This window comes from Accipiter gentilis, chromosome 17 (assembly GCF_929443795.1).
Source record: "Accipiter gentilis chromosome 17, bAccGen1.1, whole genome shotgun sequence".
Lineage (NCBI taxonomy): Eukaryota > Metazoa > Chordata > Aves > Accipitriformes > Accipitridae > Astur > Astur gentilis.
This window is the reverse complement of record NC_064896.1, coordinates 22,625,794-22,643,809: the sequence shown is the minus strand read 5'-3', so window position 1 is coordinate 22,643,809 and position 18,016 is coordinate 22,625,794. Positions and strand designations below refer to the sequence as shown.

Below are 18,016 nucleotides of genomic sequence, written 5' to 3'. Positions count from 1 at the left end.
GCGCCTCCTCATTTTCCTTCACCAGATTCTTGTTAGCTACATTTGGTCTTTATTAGTCCCATTTCCTAACTATTAAATTTTCCATCCCACATCAGTAATATTATTCACTCTAATTCATACTGTGAATCTGGAAAACAGAAAGGATTATCACTTTCCAGACTAGGAAAAGAGTCTGATGTGTTTGCTGGGACAAGCACATCAGAAACCCCAATTATCAACTCCCAGGGTAATAACCGAGTTTAATTTAAAAATATTTAAATGTTTAACAGGTAAGAACACAATCCTAAAACTACAGCTACTAAAAATTATTAGGGCACAAAGCCTGTGAATTAAAGTCACTTATACTGGAGTATTTGAAATCCTATATATTTCTGTGTATATATACACATACAGGGTGCGTGTGTATCTTCAATATATATTTGTATTATTTCGTCTAAAATGTTTCTCGACATCTGCCCTCAACAGTAGAGTAGCAAGGGCACTATGTAATCATTGATTAAGAAAATATTGCAATTAGACAAGTTGTTCTCTTCTGGAAGACAAAAGGTCAGTATCACTCTTGGTCAAATAAAAGCAAAGATAGTTAACTGTGCATAACTTGTAAATACTAAACTGTTTATAGTAAATACATTAATCCAGGAGTCTCAGAAGATTTCTGTGACTTTTCATTTAACAAGTCAACCCTCAAGCTACAGTCCCACGTACTTTTGTCCCTCAAGCATTCACCCTTACTCCTGTGCCACCGCACCTCTTTGCCAACACATGGATTTGGTGGCTGCAGAGCACAGCAGATCAGGAAACTGATCCGGCTGAAAACTGATGCAGCAAAAAAGGAATGAGGCTCTGTGTACACCGGTAAGGCAGAACTTCTTTTGCTGGCTGCAACTACTTACATCACTTTACACTGTTAGCTGAACAACTGACTTTTAATACACCTATTACATGGGACGAGGTAGGGAAACTGGGGGTGGTTGTTGGGTTTTTTTAACCTATATAAGTAGGTGTTCCAGTGCTTAAGTTCACATCAAGTACTTGATCCTAGGAGTCCTTAATCTGTTGAACAACCGTTCCCGTTTTAATGGCATGCTTCATACGAGTACAATTTAGTCACACAACCCAAGTTCTGTAGAGCTGCCAGACATGAAAAGGAGTCTGACTGGCAATGAATGTTAACTGCTGAGTCCCTATAAAAATAGAAAATCATGTTATTTTTTGACTACTGTTACCTACAAAACCCACAGGGAAGTAGGGGAATAAGAAATAATGTGATACTAGCTGTCTGTGTAGTGGTAGAAACCTGTATTTACACACAAACGTTATGCAAGTGCCTTTGATGTGAAGCTTTGAATATGCGTACGCATGTATTAACTATTCAAACCACACAACACTTCCATGAAACGTGAAGTGTTTTCATGCCCATTTCATAGCCTCATAGACCCTTTGGCCATATGCTGAGAAATGGGCTGAGAAACCTTGAAGTACAAATCGTAGTCCCTTCAAAAAGAAGGAAAATCTGTACAAGCGAGATGCCTGTGCAAGTGAATCACCTTCCAATTTTATGGCGTATCATATATGCTTCCAAAGTGCCAAACCGGTCATGGAGCGTTCACCTATTACCAACCACGTACACATCCAGAGATAAACACTGAAAGAGCGGAATTTGTGTCGTTCCTATGGCCTTCCAGTCCCCACCAGTTGCTATCAGCTGCCAGGCCACAGCTCCCCAAGCTGCCCACCGATGGGCAACCAGCAGAAGCTGCTGCTGTTCAGCAGCTCTGTAACTCTTCAGAGGTTTCTCATGGAAAGCCCACTGCATCTCAGGACCACAGTTACTCTCTCTTCCCAGCATTTACGGCACAATCCCAACACACGCAGACGCCTTTCAGCTTTTTAAAAGACAGACAGAATATCTCAAAGGCTCCGATTTCTCCTTTGACAAATGAGTGAGACTGTGTAAGTACAGCTATATAGACTCGAGCTTTCAAATGGTAAGTTGGACTTTTCTCACCAACAATCAACTGCAAGTACTGAGATACAAAACTGGGTAGGAAAAACAAACATCTTTTCTAGGGTGAGATTGACTGACTGTGAAAATATTCTGGCTGTTTTAATCAACCAGCCTTCACAAAAAGTCCTCAACGGAATAGCTAAAACTGATGTCAACCAACATACTGGCTGAAAACATAAGCCCATGAATTTCTATACATTTTACTTCTCTGTGTCTAGAAATCTACAGAATGAAACAATTAAAGCAGGCAAATAAAAGACAGAACATGCACAAAATCAGAACACGCTTCTAAAGAAGTACAAATAACTGAAGTACGAGATCTCTCAAAATCTTCTTGATGAAAAGTATTCCACCAGCTTTTTAAACTATCATCAGTTCAGATGCCGCCTTTTTTTCTTTCCCCCCTCCAAAAGAAAATTTTGGAGAAGGAAAAACAAAGGCAAAATACACATGGGCAACACAGCAACAGTAGATGAATGAAAGTTTAACTGTTTTGCCTTTATGCAAAGAAAACATTAGACCACAGCACAGGGAGATGCAAAGGCTGAGACCCTTGAATTCCTGTGATAAATCTAAAGCTTGTACATTAAAGCTCCTCTTTGTTGAAAACGCTGTTAGACACAACAAAACAGAAATGTTAGGTAAGTGCAAGCTCTGCCTCTGACCTTTCACTCTGTAACCGTCAGGCTTCATTAATTTTCACAAGGCCTGACAGCTCTAGCGTTAATACTCACACTTGCGGATCGAGCCACACAGCAGGTTCAGACTGCTACCTTCTCCTCTGAAACTCATGCATTAGGATTTCTTCCATGCTGGCAATGGAAAACCAAGTCTAAGAAACATTAAACACAAAAAACTACGTTACAATAATGCCAAGGCTGAGTCATAAACCCATGAAAGCAAGGAAGTATTGAGTGAATCTTGCCTCAGCACCTGTAATTCAGCTAGGTAGTGCCAAGGCATTCAGCAAACACGGTCCTCTCCATGCGACCGCAGGTACAGGCACTACCCAACCTATATGGGCACTTAGGAGAAGTCCGATACTGCAGAATCAGCGGCAGCAATACCAAGTGCTTCCACTCCTTCTCTCTCCCAGAGGTAAACGTAGTGAATTTTGCGCAACACTGGGCCGTAACATCGCCAAGTGCAGTACGAGCCCTACAAGGGGGCCATATACACTGCAGAACCTAGTTAACTATGGATCTGATTTAACGCTGCTCTGCATTGGTAACAATTCCTTGCTTTTATGTATTTATGTCCCAACCATAACATTATTCTAATGTAACTGTTTGTGATTAATATCCTTCTCCTCTCTGTTGAAAGAGAAAATGTAGCACAACGTAAGCGACAAATCTTTTGTTTCACTTCAGTGTTCCACGGCTTCCTTAGCATTATTCTGAGATAACTTGTGTTGGGTTTTGATCTCAAAGTTGTTTTGAATTTCACTGGGCTACTGTTATTGAAACATTTTTTCTTGAAACATGGAAAGCTTCACTAAAGTTTAATCAATTAATACGTGACATTTATTTGTTTTGAAACAGGCAGAATCTAAAGTTTTTGTTTAGTCTAACCTCAAAAACAAAAAAGCCTCCAGATTTTGCAGCTCGCAGCACTGCCAACTTTAGGTGTAAAAAGTCCCCCAAATTGACTTTAAAATTATGAAATCTGAAACAGAAGCAGCACAGATTGCTTGCTAGTCCCTGGAAAGGCTTTCTTTTCAGGCTTGTAATTATATAACCTAAAAGACAGAGCTTTCAAGAGGAAAATCAAAAAAGCTGACAGCTATCAAGTTTCCCTTTAAAATTTAACAAATTATGAAAACAATACCCTCCCTGGAAATCGCAATAGCCTTATTTTTCTCTCTCATTTAAAAAAATGCTTCTTGTAGAAATGGTAGTTCCTGCTATGCTTCCCTTTCCCATAGCAAAGCAATACAAAAAGGACTACCATGACTGCATAGGTGCTATGTGAACACTGTCAAAGAGATCCTTTAAATGAAATAGCATTCACTTGGGAAAATATATAAGGTTTTCAGGCAAGAACATCTTTTGTCTGGCAGAGCTGAAGGGTGTTCCTCTACACAGAATTACCCTGTATTTACACTTACAGTGAGATTTGCATCTAACCCCCTGTAGTTTAAGGTCTATAGAGCATGTATACTGCAAATACATAGAAATATGTTGTATTTTGTCCAACAGAATTTTACATTTTCTCTTGCGACCAAGATCTTAATGTACCAGGGCTGACAAGTCTTAGACCGATTTCAGCTCGGTGTGGTTTCAAATGGCTCAGATCTTGAACTCAGCAAGGCTAAGAATGGGAACATAAACTCTCCCTTCGCAGTGCCAGTGGGGCTAAGTAGAAATGTTCTCCCTGAACTTGATTAAGACTAAATTGAAAAGGAACATTTTTGGTTACTATTACATTAGGCTAAAATATAGAAATGAACCCTAATACTATCTAAATCTAATAAGAAAAAGCCATCTCTATTTCAAAATTTTCAAAGCATTCTCTATAAATGCATCACAGATCAATTTACATGGTATTTTTGCCAATAAGCAAAACGAAATCACAGGTTCCAATTGGCTTAACTCATATTGGAAAGTGCGAAAGCAAATGCTAGAAAATGCAATTACTGCAAACAAACTCCATTTTCTCCACTCAGGAGGGAATTTCAGAGAACATTTTATTGCCCTCAAATAATATTTCTAAAGGCATCAATACACAATTCTATTTTCTTTTTGGAGTCCCCACACACTATATAACCTAATCCTCTATAAAGAAACTCACCAGATTTTGAAATAATATATTGGTTGTTGATATTACCTTGTGCAGGCACATACTGTATCAATTTAAATGATTTTTCTCCATGAATCTTAAGAATATAAAAACTAACAGTCACTGACACAAACAGATCTGAACCTACTTCCCGTAACATACCCTTTGTCTCTGTAATTTACAATTCCAATTAAGTCTTTTTTTTCCTAAAATAAATGAATAAAAGCCATCAAAAAGGAGGTCATCTTGAGAAACAATTATACAGAAAGTAATTAAGCTAATCATAATTATCACAGACAACGTCTTGGTATTTTCATGTACATATATTTTCACACTGCAAAAGGCCAGCAAATGTTAAGGACAAGATTTTCCATACAAAGTAAAAATCTTTATTTAAAAGAGAAACAAGTCTGGATATCAATTTTTCACTACTTACTGAAGGAAAACTTACTGAAGGAAACAAGAATTATGAATGCAGGACCCAGATCTAGATCTAGATTCTGCCCTAAATTTTTCTGCCTTATTGACAGCGACCTTTATGTGAGCAGCAGAACCTCCTTTTCTGTCCACAGGACTGAAAAACACACCTCTATCAGGATACTTCCAGTATCTACCTACCTGTCTTAAGATAAACAAATAAATAAAACAATCAGGAAACACATACAATCACCAAAAACATTCTCCTGCTTCCCTCCTCTCTGAACTTGTTGCCATTATTTGTTTTCTCATTTTTAAATGAAAGTCTTTGAGGCTTACAAATGCATGAAGCAGGAGACACACATCTCCCTCTACCTCACAGCCTGGTAAAGCCTAGTCAATATTTCTGAGAAAATCCCTCCAAATGCCTCCTTTTTTCTGTATTCCAGGAAGGTGGTCAGAGCATTTTTTTATGAGAAGAAAAATCTCAAATACATCAACAAGGAACTTCTGATAACTATTTTAATTTTCTTTCTATAATACAGTATGTTTGACATAACCTTTCAACTTTTACACATGGAACTGAAATGCTTTCTTTCAAAACTATGGTTTTTCAGTACATCGTTGGTAAACTACAAAACATACTGGGGCTCACTGACTACCAATACTAATACAACGTGGATAAATTCCCATAATGATAAGGGTAAAAATAATAAGCAGGGACGGCAAGAATAATCACAAGGAAAAGAAACTGAAAGGAAAAAGAACACGGTAAAATATTCTTTAAATATCCCAAAAGTTTTAAAAGCATGGACTACTGTCTAAAAGCAGGACAGCTTTTATTCAGTTAACAGCTGACTCTGAGGATGTAACATTCTCCAGTGTGCTAAAGCAATTAGCTGCTTTTGAAATTCTACCCTGTGATCATGTTTTGTTCTTTTACTTGTAAACATTTAAGTATGAGAACCAAGTTTGATATTCAGAGGCGTTAAGCATATTGTTAGATAGCGATGCTGATGTTTGTTGGGAATTGTTTCTTCCTTTTCTAAGTCGGAAGAGGAGAAATCTAAAAACTGAACTAAACTCCTCTTCTAGAAGCAGCCTGATATCCATTTGACAGCACTATGTACTGTATTTCAGAACTACCTCCACGGTCCTTTCCTGAAATTTTTACAGAAGATAAAAACCAAAGAGAAAATGCACAGAGAACGCAAACACAAATTACAGTCAACTAAAAATACTCAAGCAGGTCTTCATGAACGTCCAGTATTCTTTTCTGAATCCCACATTTAAACTTTTTATTCTAAATAAACCTAAACATTCCATTCGTCTTTCAAGAAGAACCTCCTGAGCCCTGTAAGGAAATTCCTTTTAATAACCCAGCCCACAGAGAGATTTCTTTGCTACTAAAGGAGACAACCAAGTCACTTCAGCTGTATCACGGTATTACAAGAACTGAATTCCTCTTATGCAGGTTTGTTGTTTTTTTTCCTAGCCATCTAGAATTGCCTGAGCAGAATGGCACATAGCCTCAGATACCTTCCTTCTAAATTTAAGCACATAGAGTGACCCTGAACACTAAAAAAAGAGAGAGAGAGAAGGAAACTTCAAGCCTGATAAAGGTCTAGAGCAGTAACTATGGAAAATGGTGCCAGTGATTTCTGAGTTCCAAATCTCACCCCTGCTACTATTTCTTGCCACCTCCTCTCATCTGGCTTTGCAGAATATCAATTACCAAATTATTTATGTTACAGCATCCCAGGACCTCATGACAGAGAGTTCACACTGACGGTTTTTTTCAAAATCCACGGTGCCACTCTTCAAATTTCAGTGGGCAAACCCATGTGCTGAAAAACACCCAATTGCCCTTCCACAGAAGGAAGGACAAAACACATGAATGAAAAATAGTATATGCAATGGAAACTCCATTCTGCAATATAAAGAGTTTGTGTGCTTTATTTGTGACGGAATTGAGGTGAAACTTTTATCTTTCCTATCCTTGTTAGTACAAGTACATAGGCCCTTTGCTGCAGCCATCCCTGCTCCTTAATAAAATAAGGATAATAATACTAAGCACCTAACCTACTAAGGTAGTGAAATGTTTTTAAATCAAGTTAAATGGCTTCGTGAGATTTATGGTACTTGTACCTGTGCATTTGAATTTACAGTAACGTTTTCACGAGGTGCTGCAAAATCTGTATGATGCAGTATCTGTAGTTTCCTTTTGTATACAGAAGTACACTGAGGATTCTGGTACATGAATAAATATTTCTCTGTAATTAAACGCTGTCATTAACTGTTGGGGCATGCAGCAGTTGCAATTTTTCATCTAGCGTGCTTTCTGCAGAGTAGGGTCTCTCTTGACTTGCACATTTTGGCCATCATTTCCAGACTTAAAGAAAAAAAAGGAATGAAAAAACTGCTGTAAAAAGGCACGATACGCAGAGCTTAAGTTTTGCTGAATAAAGCGACAACTGTAGTTAATCAGAGCTGGTCATCAAGACAAAGAGCGCTCAGAGAACAGCTATTTCAGTCACTTACACAAAGGTAACAATTTATTTCTTATTTATACTCCTTTCTGCTAAGGTTTTGCCCTTTCACCTCCAAGGCAAGCATCGTTGTTTTTACAGCTGGCTTCACGGAAGCATTTGTTTATGAATGGCTATATTGCTTCCACTATAACTGTACACACATCCTCCCTAGTAACTCGCTCCAACGCCGGGACCCATTTTAACCCACATAGCCAGAGCCGTCAGTCACCAGAGCGCGGCTCTTGCTCCCCCCGTCCCCGGGGCAGCCCGGGGACTGCGGCAGCAGGGCATCCCCGCAGCCAGCCCCGCTCGGGCAATCCCTCCCCGCCTTCCACGCTCCAGCTAATGGCACAGGGTTATAATTTACAACCAGCGGACTGCAAATGGCGAACGGCTTTTTCCCGACGCTGCTCGTCTGGGAATGACTTCACGTGGGGTTTTTATGAGGGGACGTTAGCGCGGGACCTTTACTCTCCGGACCACTGGTACGGCTACGGATACGTTATTTTATTCTCAGCGACCGCTGAAGCTTGCGGCAGGGACAGGGGAGAACAGAAGGAACGAACTCCTTCCCCACAATGCTCAGGAGACATCTGCACAAAAATGCAGGAAACCTCAGGGTTGCCTTGCAGTTTTTCTACTCACCTCTCAGTAGCGAGCGCAAACGCCAAGTGCTGCATAGGGAGCGGGAAGCCTTAAGCGTAACGTATGGGCGAGAGCAGCTCAGGTAAAAGTAAGAAAATGTGGGTAACTTTTTTTATTTGCAGCTCTGTTCTAAACTAAAACTCTGTGTGTATCTGTGGCTGGTCAGGTAAAAAAAAAAAAAAAAAAAAAAATATAAAAATTAATGGCAACATTCAGGAGAAAAGGAGCTATTGCACTTCAATACCCAGCCTGGCCTCTAATATTAAAGATTCTGGTACATTAGAAAACACGTACATAATTCTGAGGTCTTCAAGGTTCACTTATCAACAGTTACAGGAAATTCAAAGTACAGTGTGTTCCTGAGCCCTCATTTCTTAATTTTATGTACTTGGGGAGAAATGAAGCTCTGGAAAAAGCAGGTAAATCTCCACGACTTTACATCCCTGTGCTCTCATTTGACTCTCTCTTCTTTCAAGCCACCGTCCCTCCCCTGGTTTGATGTTATTTTGCTCTCTTCTGTGTTGGCTTCGCATCTTCTTGCCTCTCTCCTTACACTGCTGTCCCCCGTTGTGCCGCTTTGTTCCTCCTCTACTAAACGTACCATCAATAGTAAGTCAGGGTTTGGTAACTTTTACCTCACAGCTGGGGTGCAGGATGAGAAAAGCGGCCAGAACAGCTCAGTGAAGTGAGGCACTGAAGTGACCCGAGCCTCAAAGCGACCTCAAGTTCTGAGGAACTCCCATCGATCCCAAAGCTGCGGCAGGGCCACGCGAACCAGCCCGCAGGCGAGCCAAACGCCGAGACCGGCCCGGCACCACGGGACGTGGCAGCAGAGCGGGTCCCCCAGCCTCGCACCAGGGTTTAACCGAGAGAACGTGCTGCCTGCGGGTCTTGTCACCACCCTACGGAGCGAGCGCCGTCGTTCACGCTGTCAGGATCGGGACGAGAAAGCAGGACAAAGAAAACGCAAATTCCTTTAGCTCTGGAAGAAGGGGTTCCCTTCTCCTCCTTCTCCCCACCAGTGGTACCCAAGTGCCGCCCGTCCTCCGAAATCAACATACTCCCCAAATACAGTCAATAAAGATTTCAAGCTCTTCTAACAGGCGCGACGGGGGTGGATGGGAGAGGTGGAGTTGCACGGGTCTTTCTTTCGCAGCCCTTTTGTGCCAAGACACATCATTCCTGATACATAAAATGCATGCAGACTTTGTCCGAGCTCAGATACTCAGCTTCAGCCCACTGCAACAAGAGGGTTAATTAACAAGCTATGCAGGCTGGTTATAGCCAGCAAGAAGCAATAATCTATTTTTCTCTAACAAAAAAAAGAAGTCACTAATCTTGGAACATTTATTAACCCCCTAGTATAGGCAATTACTGTAAGATAAAGGTCTGCCAGTCTTGCATTAACGTAAATTGCTGCATGTTGCTTTTCTACAGCATAGTAATGTTCACAACAGTGTGAATAAATGCTAGCATTTGAGTTTTAAGCTTGATTCAACCCCCCCAGTCTAACATTTTTAGCAGATCTTCACTCTCAGTGGCTATTTGGCCACAAAAAAAATAATCATGTCATATACAAGCCAAAAAAATGCAGGATGGCATTTCACTGAGATACCGTTTTGTAGCTCAGTTTAAGGTAATCTCACACATTTCCTAACATGCAGAAATGAAAAGAGGAAGGGGGGTGGGAAGCACAAAACCCAAAGATCATTCCTGCTGTCTGCTAGGTTCTGTAGTCACATACAACATAAAAAAAACCAGTGGCGATAAAAAAAAAAAAAAAAAGAGGCTTTGTAATAGACAGGACACTGCCAACCAGCTTTAAATTGAATTACACACCCTGCTAATCTTTATGATGAAATAAAATTTCTTTGAACACTACACATTGTACTAAAATCTGCAGCGCTTTCTCCCCCCAGCCCCAACCTCTCTGCTCAAAGCAACTCCTCCACCCTGAAACCATTGTTCTTTCTAGGCAGGAATGTGATGCTCTAACAGAAAGACTTCTTATTTTAATTAGATATTGTTAATATGGTGTGCGTGATGTGGAAATTTGGGAGAGGTATTTTTGCACTTTGTATTTTTGATGCAACATAAATTTGTGACAAAATAAATTTATGGTGTACAAAGAATACATACTTTTGCTTTCCATTGAAATCATTCTCATATTATGATATGTGGCTGCAGCAGCAATGCTGGAGGAAGAATCTGATGACAATGTCTATAAAACTTTCTATTTGCGTGGCATTACTTGTTTCATGCCTGGTCAATACAACAATCATAATTCTCTGTTCTGTTTTCAAGTGGATTGGCGGGAAAGAGGGAATTGAAAAGAAGAATTGTTTTGGTTATTTTATAAATTTGTTTTGGTTATGGTTTGTTATTTGAAACCTGATCATCCCACCCCCTTTTAAGACAACAGCAGTCCAGGGAAGCAGACCCAAGAAATGACTAAGCGGATTATTGTAATTGAAAGTCCTGTCCAAGAATTGTGCAATACTTTCCAGTGCTCACTGGCTCCTTTCTTTCACTGAAAAATCCCAAATGAATATGTTGGGTTTAAACATATAAAGAGCCACTCAGTCCAAAACATTATTCTCTTTGAAAGCACATTTCACGTGAGCCAAGTTTTCTAATGGCCGTCAAATAACACGCTGATCTTTGGATTGACTTATCATGGCAGGTAGTAGACAACTTGTATAGAGAATTTTACACTTTATCTCTAGTAAATTAGTGACTACAGTTTTAAATAACCTCAAAGGTTCTTTACAGAAAGTAAAAATAGTTTTAACAGAAAGTAAAAATAGTTTCTTGTAAAATTTCTTTAAGAAAATTTGCCAGGAATAACAAAAGCAAAGCAAGAAACAACTGAACAGATATGAATAAACTTAAACTGCTCTTAGTGGAAATTTTAGTATCTTGACACTCATTGCTATACAATTTCTTCTATTTTACCTTTTAAGTTATACTTCTAGGGTTCTGTTTTCCACAAAGCATCTAGTATCTGACTCAGAGCAGAGTATAAATATGAAGAAGCAACTATAATAACCATAGCACAAAAGTAGAATTTTACACTTTTTTTCCTATTTTTGTCCTCATATTTCGCTGTAGATTCCTACATCAGGAAAACATTATTCAGCTTACTACCAAAAATCCGCATGGCTCTATTTCCCTGCTATTTTATAAATACAATAAAATGTAATGCTCAAATTATTATTTTTATTCCTCTGAGAAGAAAAAATTAAAATTAGTATTAATATATCTAAAAAAGGTGTATGCAAATAACAGCTGAGCACTGATGATTAATTTAGTCAAGCCATATGGGAATTTAAAACTAAGTACAAATGAGAATTTAACCATGGCATTAAACACAGTTCAAGTCAGAACAAAAGCAAAGGAAATATTCTTAAGTAGTGATACTGCAATAAAACCTAAATAAGCTTGGAAGAAGCTTTTAAAGCCTTTACTATAAAGACAGAGTGAGGTACATAACCCAGAGCACTAAAGTAACAAAAAAACCAACCACCAAACCAAAAAACCACAAAGACTCTAGATTTCATCTTATAAATCTGGGGTGGGTTTTTTTTATGAAATTGCATCGACATGTTCCAAACTCATCATATTCAGCATCTATTAGCAACTAGATTTAATAAGTAAGTAGACGCAATAAAACTGTCTGTACAGGCTTGCCAGTGCACCTTCAGGTCTCCATTATTCTCCAGTTCAGAGCATCTCTGACATAGGCAGCCAACGTGGTCTGAATCCTGCAAATCACATCAAACTCCTAACGGTATCAGAGGGATACCAGAATGCCAACACCAACAGAAGAGTCAACTGTCTTCAGCAGCCAGCTCAACCTCTTATTAAAACAAGTGTATCCCATTCCAGTATCTGAAGCCTGCAGAAGCTCCTCACCAGAGCCACTCACAGAAAGCATAGCCGTTTTCAAAATCAGACTAATAGATTTTCCAGGGAGTTGCTTCCCCCTCTCTCAGAACAGCTGTGCAAAACTCATACATACTTACAGGATTAAAGCTACCTCAGCATTTTCTTTCACTTGCAATGAATGCAATTTTTTTTCAAGTGCTAAGATTTTCGTTCATCAAAATGGTGTTTTATGTTTAGTCAATTATTCATTCTAGCTATAACAAGTAGAGCAATATAGGGTTCAAAATATGCTCCAGATGGTAAAAACACAAATCAGAAATAAATCAATTTATAAAAATAGGAAGAGATTTGTTTTTATTGCCATAATTTTACTTTAAAATATTCATAAGCTTCCTTCTGGTTCTAAATTAGTTCAGAATACTTTGAGCTAATATCCCTCTGAATTTGGAGAAATTTAGAGCTTACTGGTTTGGTTTTACAAAAAATGGTCAAGTCAGATGCTAAAATAATTCACATTAGAAATATAGTTTTACAAAGCAAAAGTTCTCAAGAACAAATACTCTGTCACAATGAAACTGTTTTCAGTGTACATTAGCAAAAGAAACACACACAAAACCCTAAATGAAATATGCCTGGAGAAAAGATGAAGCCTCAATAAAATGAGGGAACAACTGAGCCAGACCAAAGAGACTGAGAAAGGATACAAGAACAATGTGACCCTGAATTTTTAAACAGTGATAAGAAAAAGAGCTTGATCTTATTATTATACTATTTTGTTACAGGGAATTTTTCCCCCCAGATTAAATTATACTATCTTCAAGATCAAACACTATTTTAGCAGGTGTCTGGATTACAGTTTTGAATATAATTTCAAATTTCTACAGTACTAAAGCAGAAATCTAACTGTAGACTACAACCAAGCGTCTGTCCATACCTCTGAGAGCAAGAACACATTTCCAGTGCTCTTCCCATCTTGTCATCTATTCCATGTAACAGCCAGCAATTCCAAACTGAAGCTGCTATTTTCAGTAACTAAGCATTCACACAAACATGAACTTTAAAAGAACTGACAATACATTTCTGAGGACCACGTCCGTATACGCAGAGTGTAACAAGAAAACCTCTATGTTAAAATAGTATAATCATTCTTCTCACTTTAAGTAACACAATGGAGGAACTACACCACAGAAAAAAATCTTGATTTTTTTATTTTAGTTCTATCAGCAAAGTTTATACTAAAGGCAAGCAAATATTACAGCTAAAGAAATACTTGTTCCAGTACGAACCCATATGTATTTGGCCACTAAACCATTCACAAAGTTCCTCAAGTCATTATCCCACAGAAATTAAAAGCAACATTCATTCAAAGCCAAAGCAAGACATGAAAGAAAAAACATGAAACAGTCAAGTTGCTAAGTCCCAGAACAACTCAGAAAAAACATAGCCAAATTCTCCTCTCAGCTCCACAGGCATTCACCAGCGGTAACTTCACCTACTGGATTTATTTGTATCTACCACTACAGAATTTTGCCTAGTTCATCCAGTAATATGTCTTATACTAGAAATCTTGCATGGAAGAAAACAATCCCTGAACCGAAAATGAACACAGTAAGAGATAACCACTAGACAAAAAAGAACAAAACCGGCTATTTGAGAAAAATGACTAAACCACATGCAAATTATTCACAGAAGTAAGTTGTATGTACAATCAGGCCCATACTAATTGAGCACAATAAACATATCGTCACTCATTAAAGATCTATCTGCCTGAATTTATCTTTGCTTTCTCCTCAGTTCTTATGAGTTATTCAATCACTTCCCATCACACAGGAAAGGAAATATTGCACTATGAAGACAGAGCTATAATTAGATAATCCTGTATTTCATTTCACATATATGACTGAATGAGAATGGATGGGGAAAATATGAACAGTGATAACAATAGTGTGTTGAAACATTCAGTAAGAAATATATTGGGCATAGAATAACGTCTTAATTCTTCCTCAGCACATAATGCTGTGTTTACTGCAAGGTCAGTTAAGTTACTATAAGAGATTTTTAATGAAAACAATTATAAATTTAAAATAACTGTGTTTAAAGCATTTAACAGTCACTAAGGTCAAGTGATTACAGCAGTTACAAGACCCAAGGGACGTGTTCACACCAAAACAAAGTGAATAAATTACCTCAGCCAGTGTATGTAATCACTAAGTGACCACAGAGGTTATTCAATGTATAAGCCCAGACGACTTTCATGCAAAACCAATAATGAAAATTTATCAGCCAAAGGGAAAAAAGCAGGAGTACTAGTAAAAGTTGCAGGAAGGGCCAAGAGCTAGGAGGAGTGGGAAAGAGAGCATGGAACACATGTTCCGTGAATTGGCTACAGAGACAGGGAAGAAGGATGAATGTTAATGAAATGGATGGACAAGATGCTGAACTTTTTGCTCAGGCGAGATGCTCAAAGAGCTGCAAAGGGATGCAAGACCCACAAAATACATAGCTGCAGGGTTGACAGAAGTGCTCTCAGTCCTGTATAACTCCGGCATATGTAACACCCAGTGAAGTATAAGCGAGGCAGGGGTTCAGAATAATCATCTTTTAACTTCTCCCTTGGCTTTACTGCCAAGAAAATTATGGACAGTTATTGTGCCTTAGTTATCCCATTATCTAATCCTAGTGGAGATGAAGCCCTGGTTTTTTACCACAGAGTAGGTAAAATAAGCTGTGGAATGAAGCCTAGCTTTGATCTCGCTTCTCTCCCTCAAGGTATAAATGATACAGATGCCTTGTCTTCATTACTGCTTTACAACACGATTGCCAGTGGAGAAAACCATGCGCACAAAAGATATGAAAACCCCCTTCTATAAGGACAACGCTGTATTTCATGGGAGTTCTCAATGCATGGCTTTGGAATAACGTTCCTACCAACTATGATGAAAAAAGATGCCTCCCACTGTATGGCAGAAGAAGAAGGAATCCTGCTTGTTCCTGCCTGCCACTAGTATGTATTTTTCAAAATATTACATGTCATCACCTCACAACCTTGAAGGTATTACTCTTCACAACATACATAGTGAACAGTAAAACATTATTACTCCCATTTTGCAGATAGGAGCCTGAAATAAAGTAGCAAAATGGCATGCCTGACTTCACAGTGTTTTGACTCCAGATGAGGAGAGGACAGCACTGGAGCAAGTGTTCACCAATGCAACAAGATTACACAGGAAAATCAATTTGCTGCCTGACCTTATGCCAGAAATGTAATAACTGGTATTGTCATATATATGAAAATGCAAGTGGACTCTGTGCATGTCACACACAAAAAAACCCCAAACAAACAAACAAAAAAAACCTCACAACCCAAAACAAACAAACAACCCCCCCAAAACCAGCAAAAAAAAAAAAAAAAAAAAAAAAAAACAAACCACCCCACAAAGGGGGTTTTCTCTGTACCTGAAATATGAAAGCCTGAGGCCAACACCAGTAGGTTCTGGCACAGTCAAAGCTTCCCGTTTCACTGACTGCCAAAGAACGTAAAAATCTGCTTTCTCAGATAAATACCATACTGACTTCTACAAGAACTATATATATGTTAAGAATGCCCCATGGTAAATTATTGAGGCTGGAACAAAACCTATTCAAAGGGTTATAATTTTTCTGTTGCCAGTGTTAAACCAAGGATCTATGTGATAAAATAACATCATTGTGAAACACCTGTTAAATAAAAGGAATGCCAAGTGGCTGCCAATACTGTAAGATTCCCCATGAAAGGGTGAAAACACACTAGCAGCTTAATCGTTTTCTCTTTCTGCAGTACTGAGTTGAGCGTTTTCAAATGCCAAGCACTGGGCATGGGCTTTGGCTATATCAAAGCAATACTTGTGAAATGACCTGAAGTCCAAAGAAGAACTTTGGTAGCCAGACACTGCTCTTAGCAGTGCATTCAGGGCAGACTTTGGAGGTCTCCGCTCTCCAGAAAGCCGTTCCTGTTCTGGAGCTGCCTGGCATCTGTAACAACTGAACCTCGTTGAACAGCAGAGGTGCCCAAATTCTCTATGGGGACTGAAGCTCGGTAGGACCACACAGCCCACCTCCCAGGAAAGCTGTGCAGCCTCCCACTGCCCTTACCTTGCTTGCTCCTCCTCCTTTGCAACACTAACATCCACAGGTTATCACAACAAACACCCAAAGTTGAGGAAGATGATTCCTACCGTGTCTCTTCCCTCAACCTATGTACATATCCACCTACTTCTCCTACTCTTCTTACTTCCCAGTCCTGCGATTACATTCCTAGAAAAAGGATAGTTTTGAGCCCATAAAATCTAGTACCACTTTCTAGAAATAAGAATGATAAAACTAAGTTACAGTAACATGGCAGTATCGGGAAACCCCAATCCCACATGCACAGCAATAAAAAGAAGGAAAAATGTTTTTTAAAACTGGGCTGTGGAGATCAGTGGAGGTCAGAAGGAAGATAAAAAGAACAGTATGGAGAAATTGCAAAGGAAGGTGAAAAGACAGAGAATGTGAAAGCTCTTCTATTTAAAAATTCCTTTTGTAAATCCAAATGTTCTTTACTTATCTCTTGAAGGGTCAGCCAAGGAACTCCAATGGAATAAAATTATGCTATTAAAGGCATGTAGAGATGTGGCCATCATACAGCAGGCAAGAGAGACTGCAGTGATGGAGGTAAAGCCTGATAACAAAGCTATGCTTTCACAGGTTTTTATATAATGCTGTAAATTCATTCTAACATTTCTTGAAGATCAGCTGCTCAAGTCACCTTCAACTCTAAGTATTTTTAGTGCAAGTGGTGACATGGTAGTGCACAGCCAGCCTACCAGCAGCATTTATAACAGGAGCATCCAGCACAAGCTCCCCTACTTCATTTTGTCTTCTGCTGTTGCAGTTTAATTGCCCTCAACTGTAGCAATACACTATAGGGGCACTGCTATCAAATACAGCAGCACATGAAAGGCGTTCTACCAAAGAGGCGTGGAGTGCCTGCGTTCAAAGTTAAAATGCCAGTACTCTTAACTCAAAAGGGCAATCATGTGAATACCACCCCCAAAAAATTCTCCTCTTCCAAACAGTATTACTGATTTTGCCATCCTATATTGTGGGAAGAAGGACTTTTATCACTTCCAAATACACTGTAGCTTTCAGCACTGCTTTAAGTTATGGTAAATCCAAATTACAGCGAGCAATAGTTTTGGCTGTGGATATAAACCCACACTGCATCAACTAATGGGACACCGTATGCATTCATATGAGGTGGCACCACCGCTCAGCACACACATAAGGCTACGCAGTCCTTACTGTGGAATAACAGAATCTTTTCCCCCAGGATAATGCAGAAACACAGCGAAGTCTCTAAATTTGTCTTAATTAACAGAATCATACTGAGACTAGAAACAGCGCATCACATGAGGACAAGTGAAGTAAGGGTGGGGGGTGGGGGATTTTCAAGTGCTCTAATTCAATTAGGAGGCAGTGACTGACACTTGGACAGGAGAGGTTAATTGGGGTCACCAAAATGCAGTAATTCCTTACCTAACCAGTCATTAAACTTCTTAACCTCTGAGGGCAGTCCCAGTTCGGTGAAATCGCCCGTGTGGAGAAGGATGTCCCCATAAGGCATCTGGATGCCATCTGTTCTGGAGTGTGTGTCTGAGACGCAGACAAATCGCGTGTGGCCCGCTGGTTTTGGAGTGTCATATGGGATAGGGTCGACCCTAAAGCAGAC

General features: G+C 39.3%; 1 protein-coding gene across 3 annotated transcripts in view; it reads right to left on the bottom strand.

The window, feature by feature from the left end:
* The window catches only part of MPPED2 (metallophosphoesterase domain containing 2), a 110,052-nt gene that overhangs the window by 52,627 nt on the left and 39,409 nt on the right, over positions 1-18,016 (bottom strand). For all 3 annotated transcript variants that reach the window (XM_049821128.1, XM_049821129.1, XM_049821130.1), the window contains exon 3: positions 17,824-18,005. In XM_049821128.1, the coding sequence (XP_049677085.1) occupies positions 17,824-18,005 (182 nt within the window). The remainder of the gene's footprint in view (positions 1-17,823; positions 18,006-18,016) is intronic.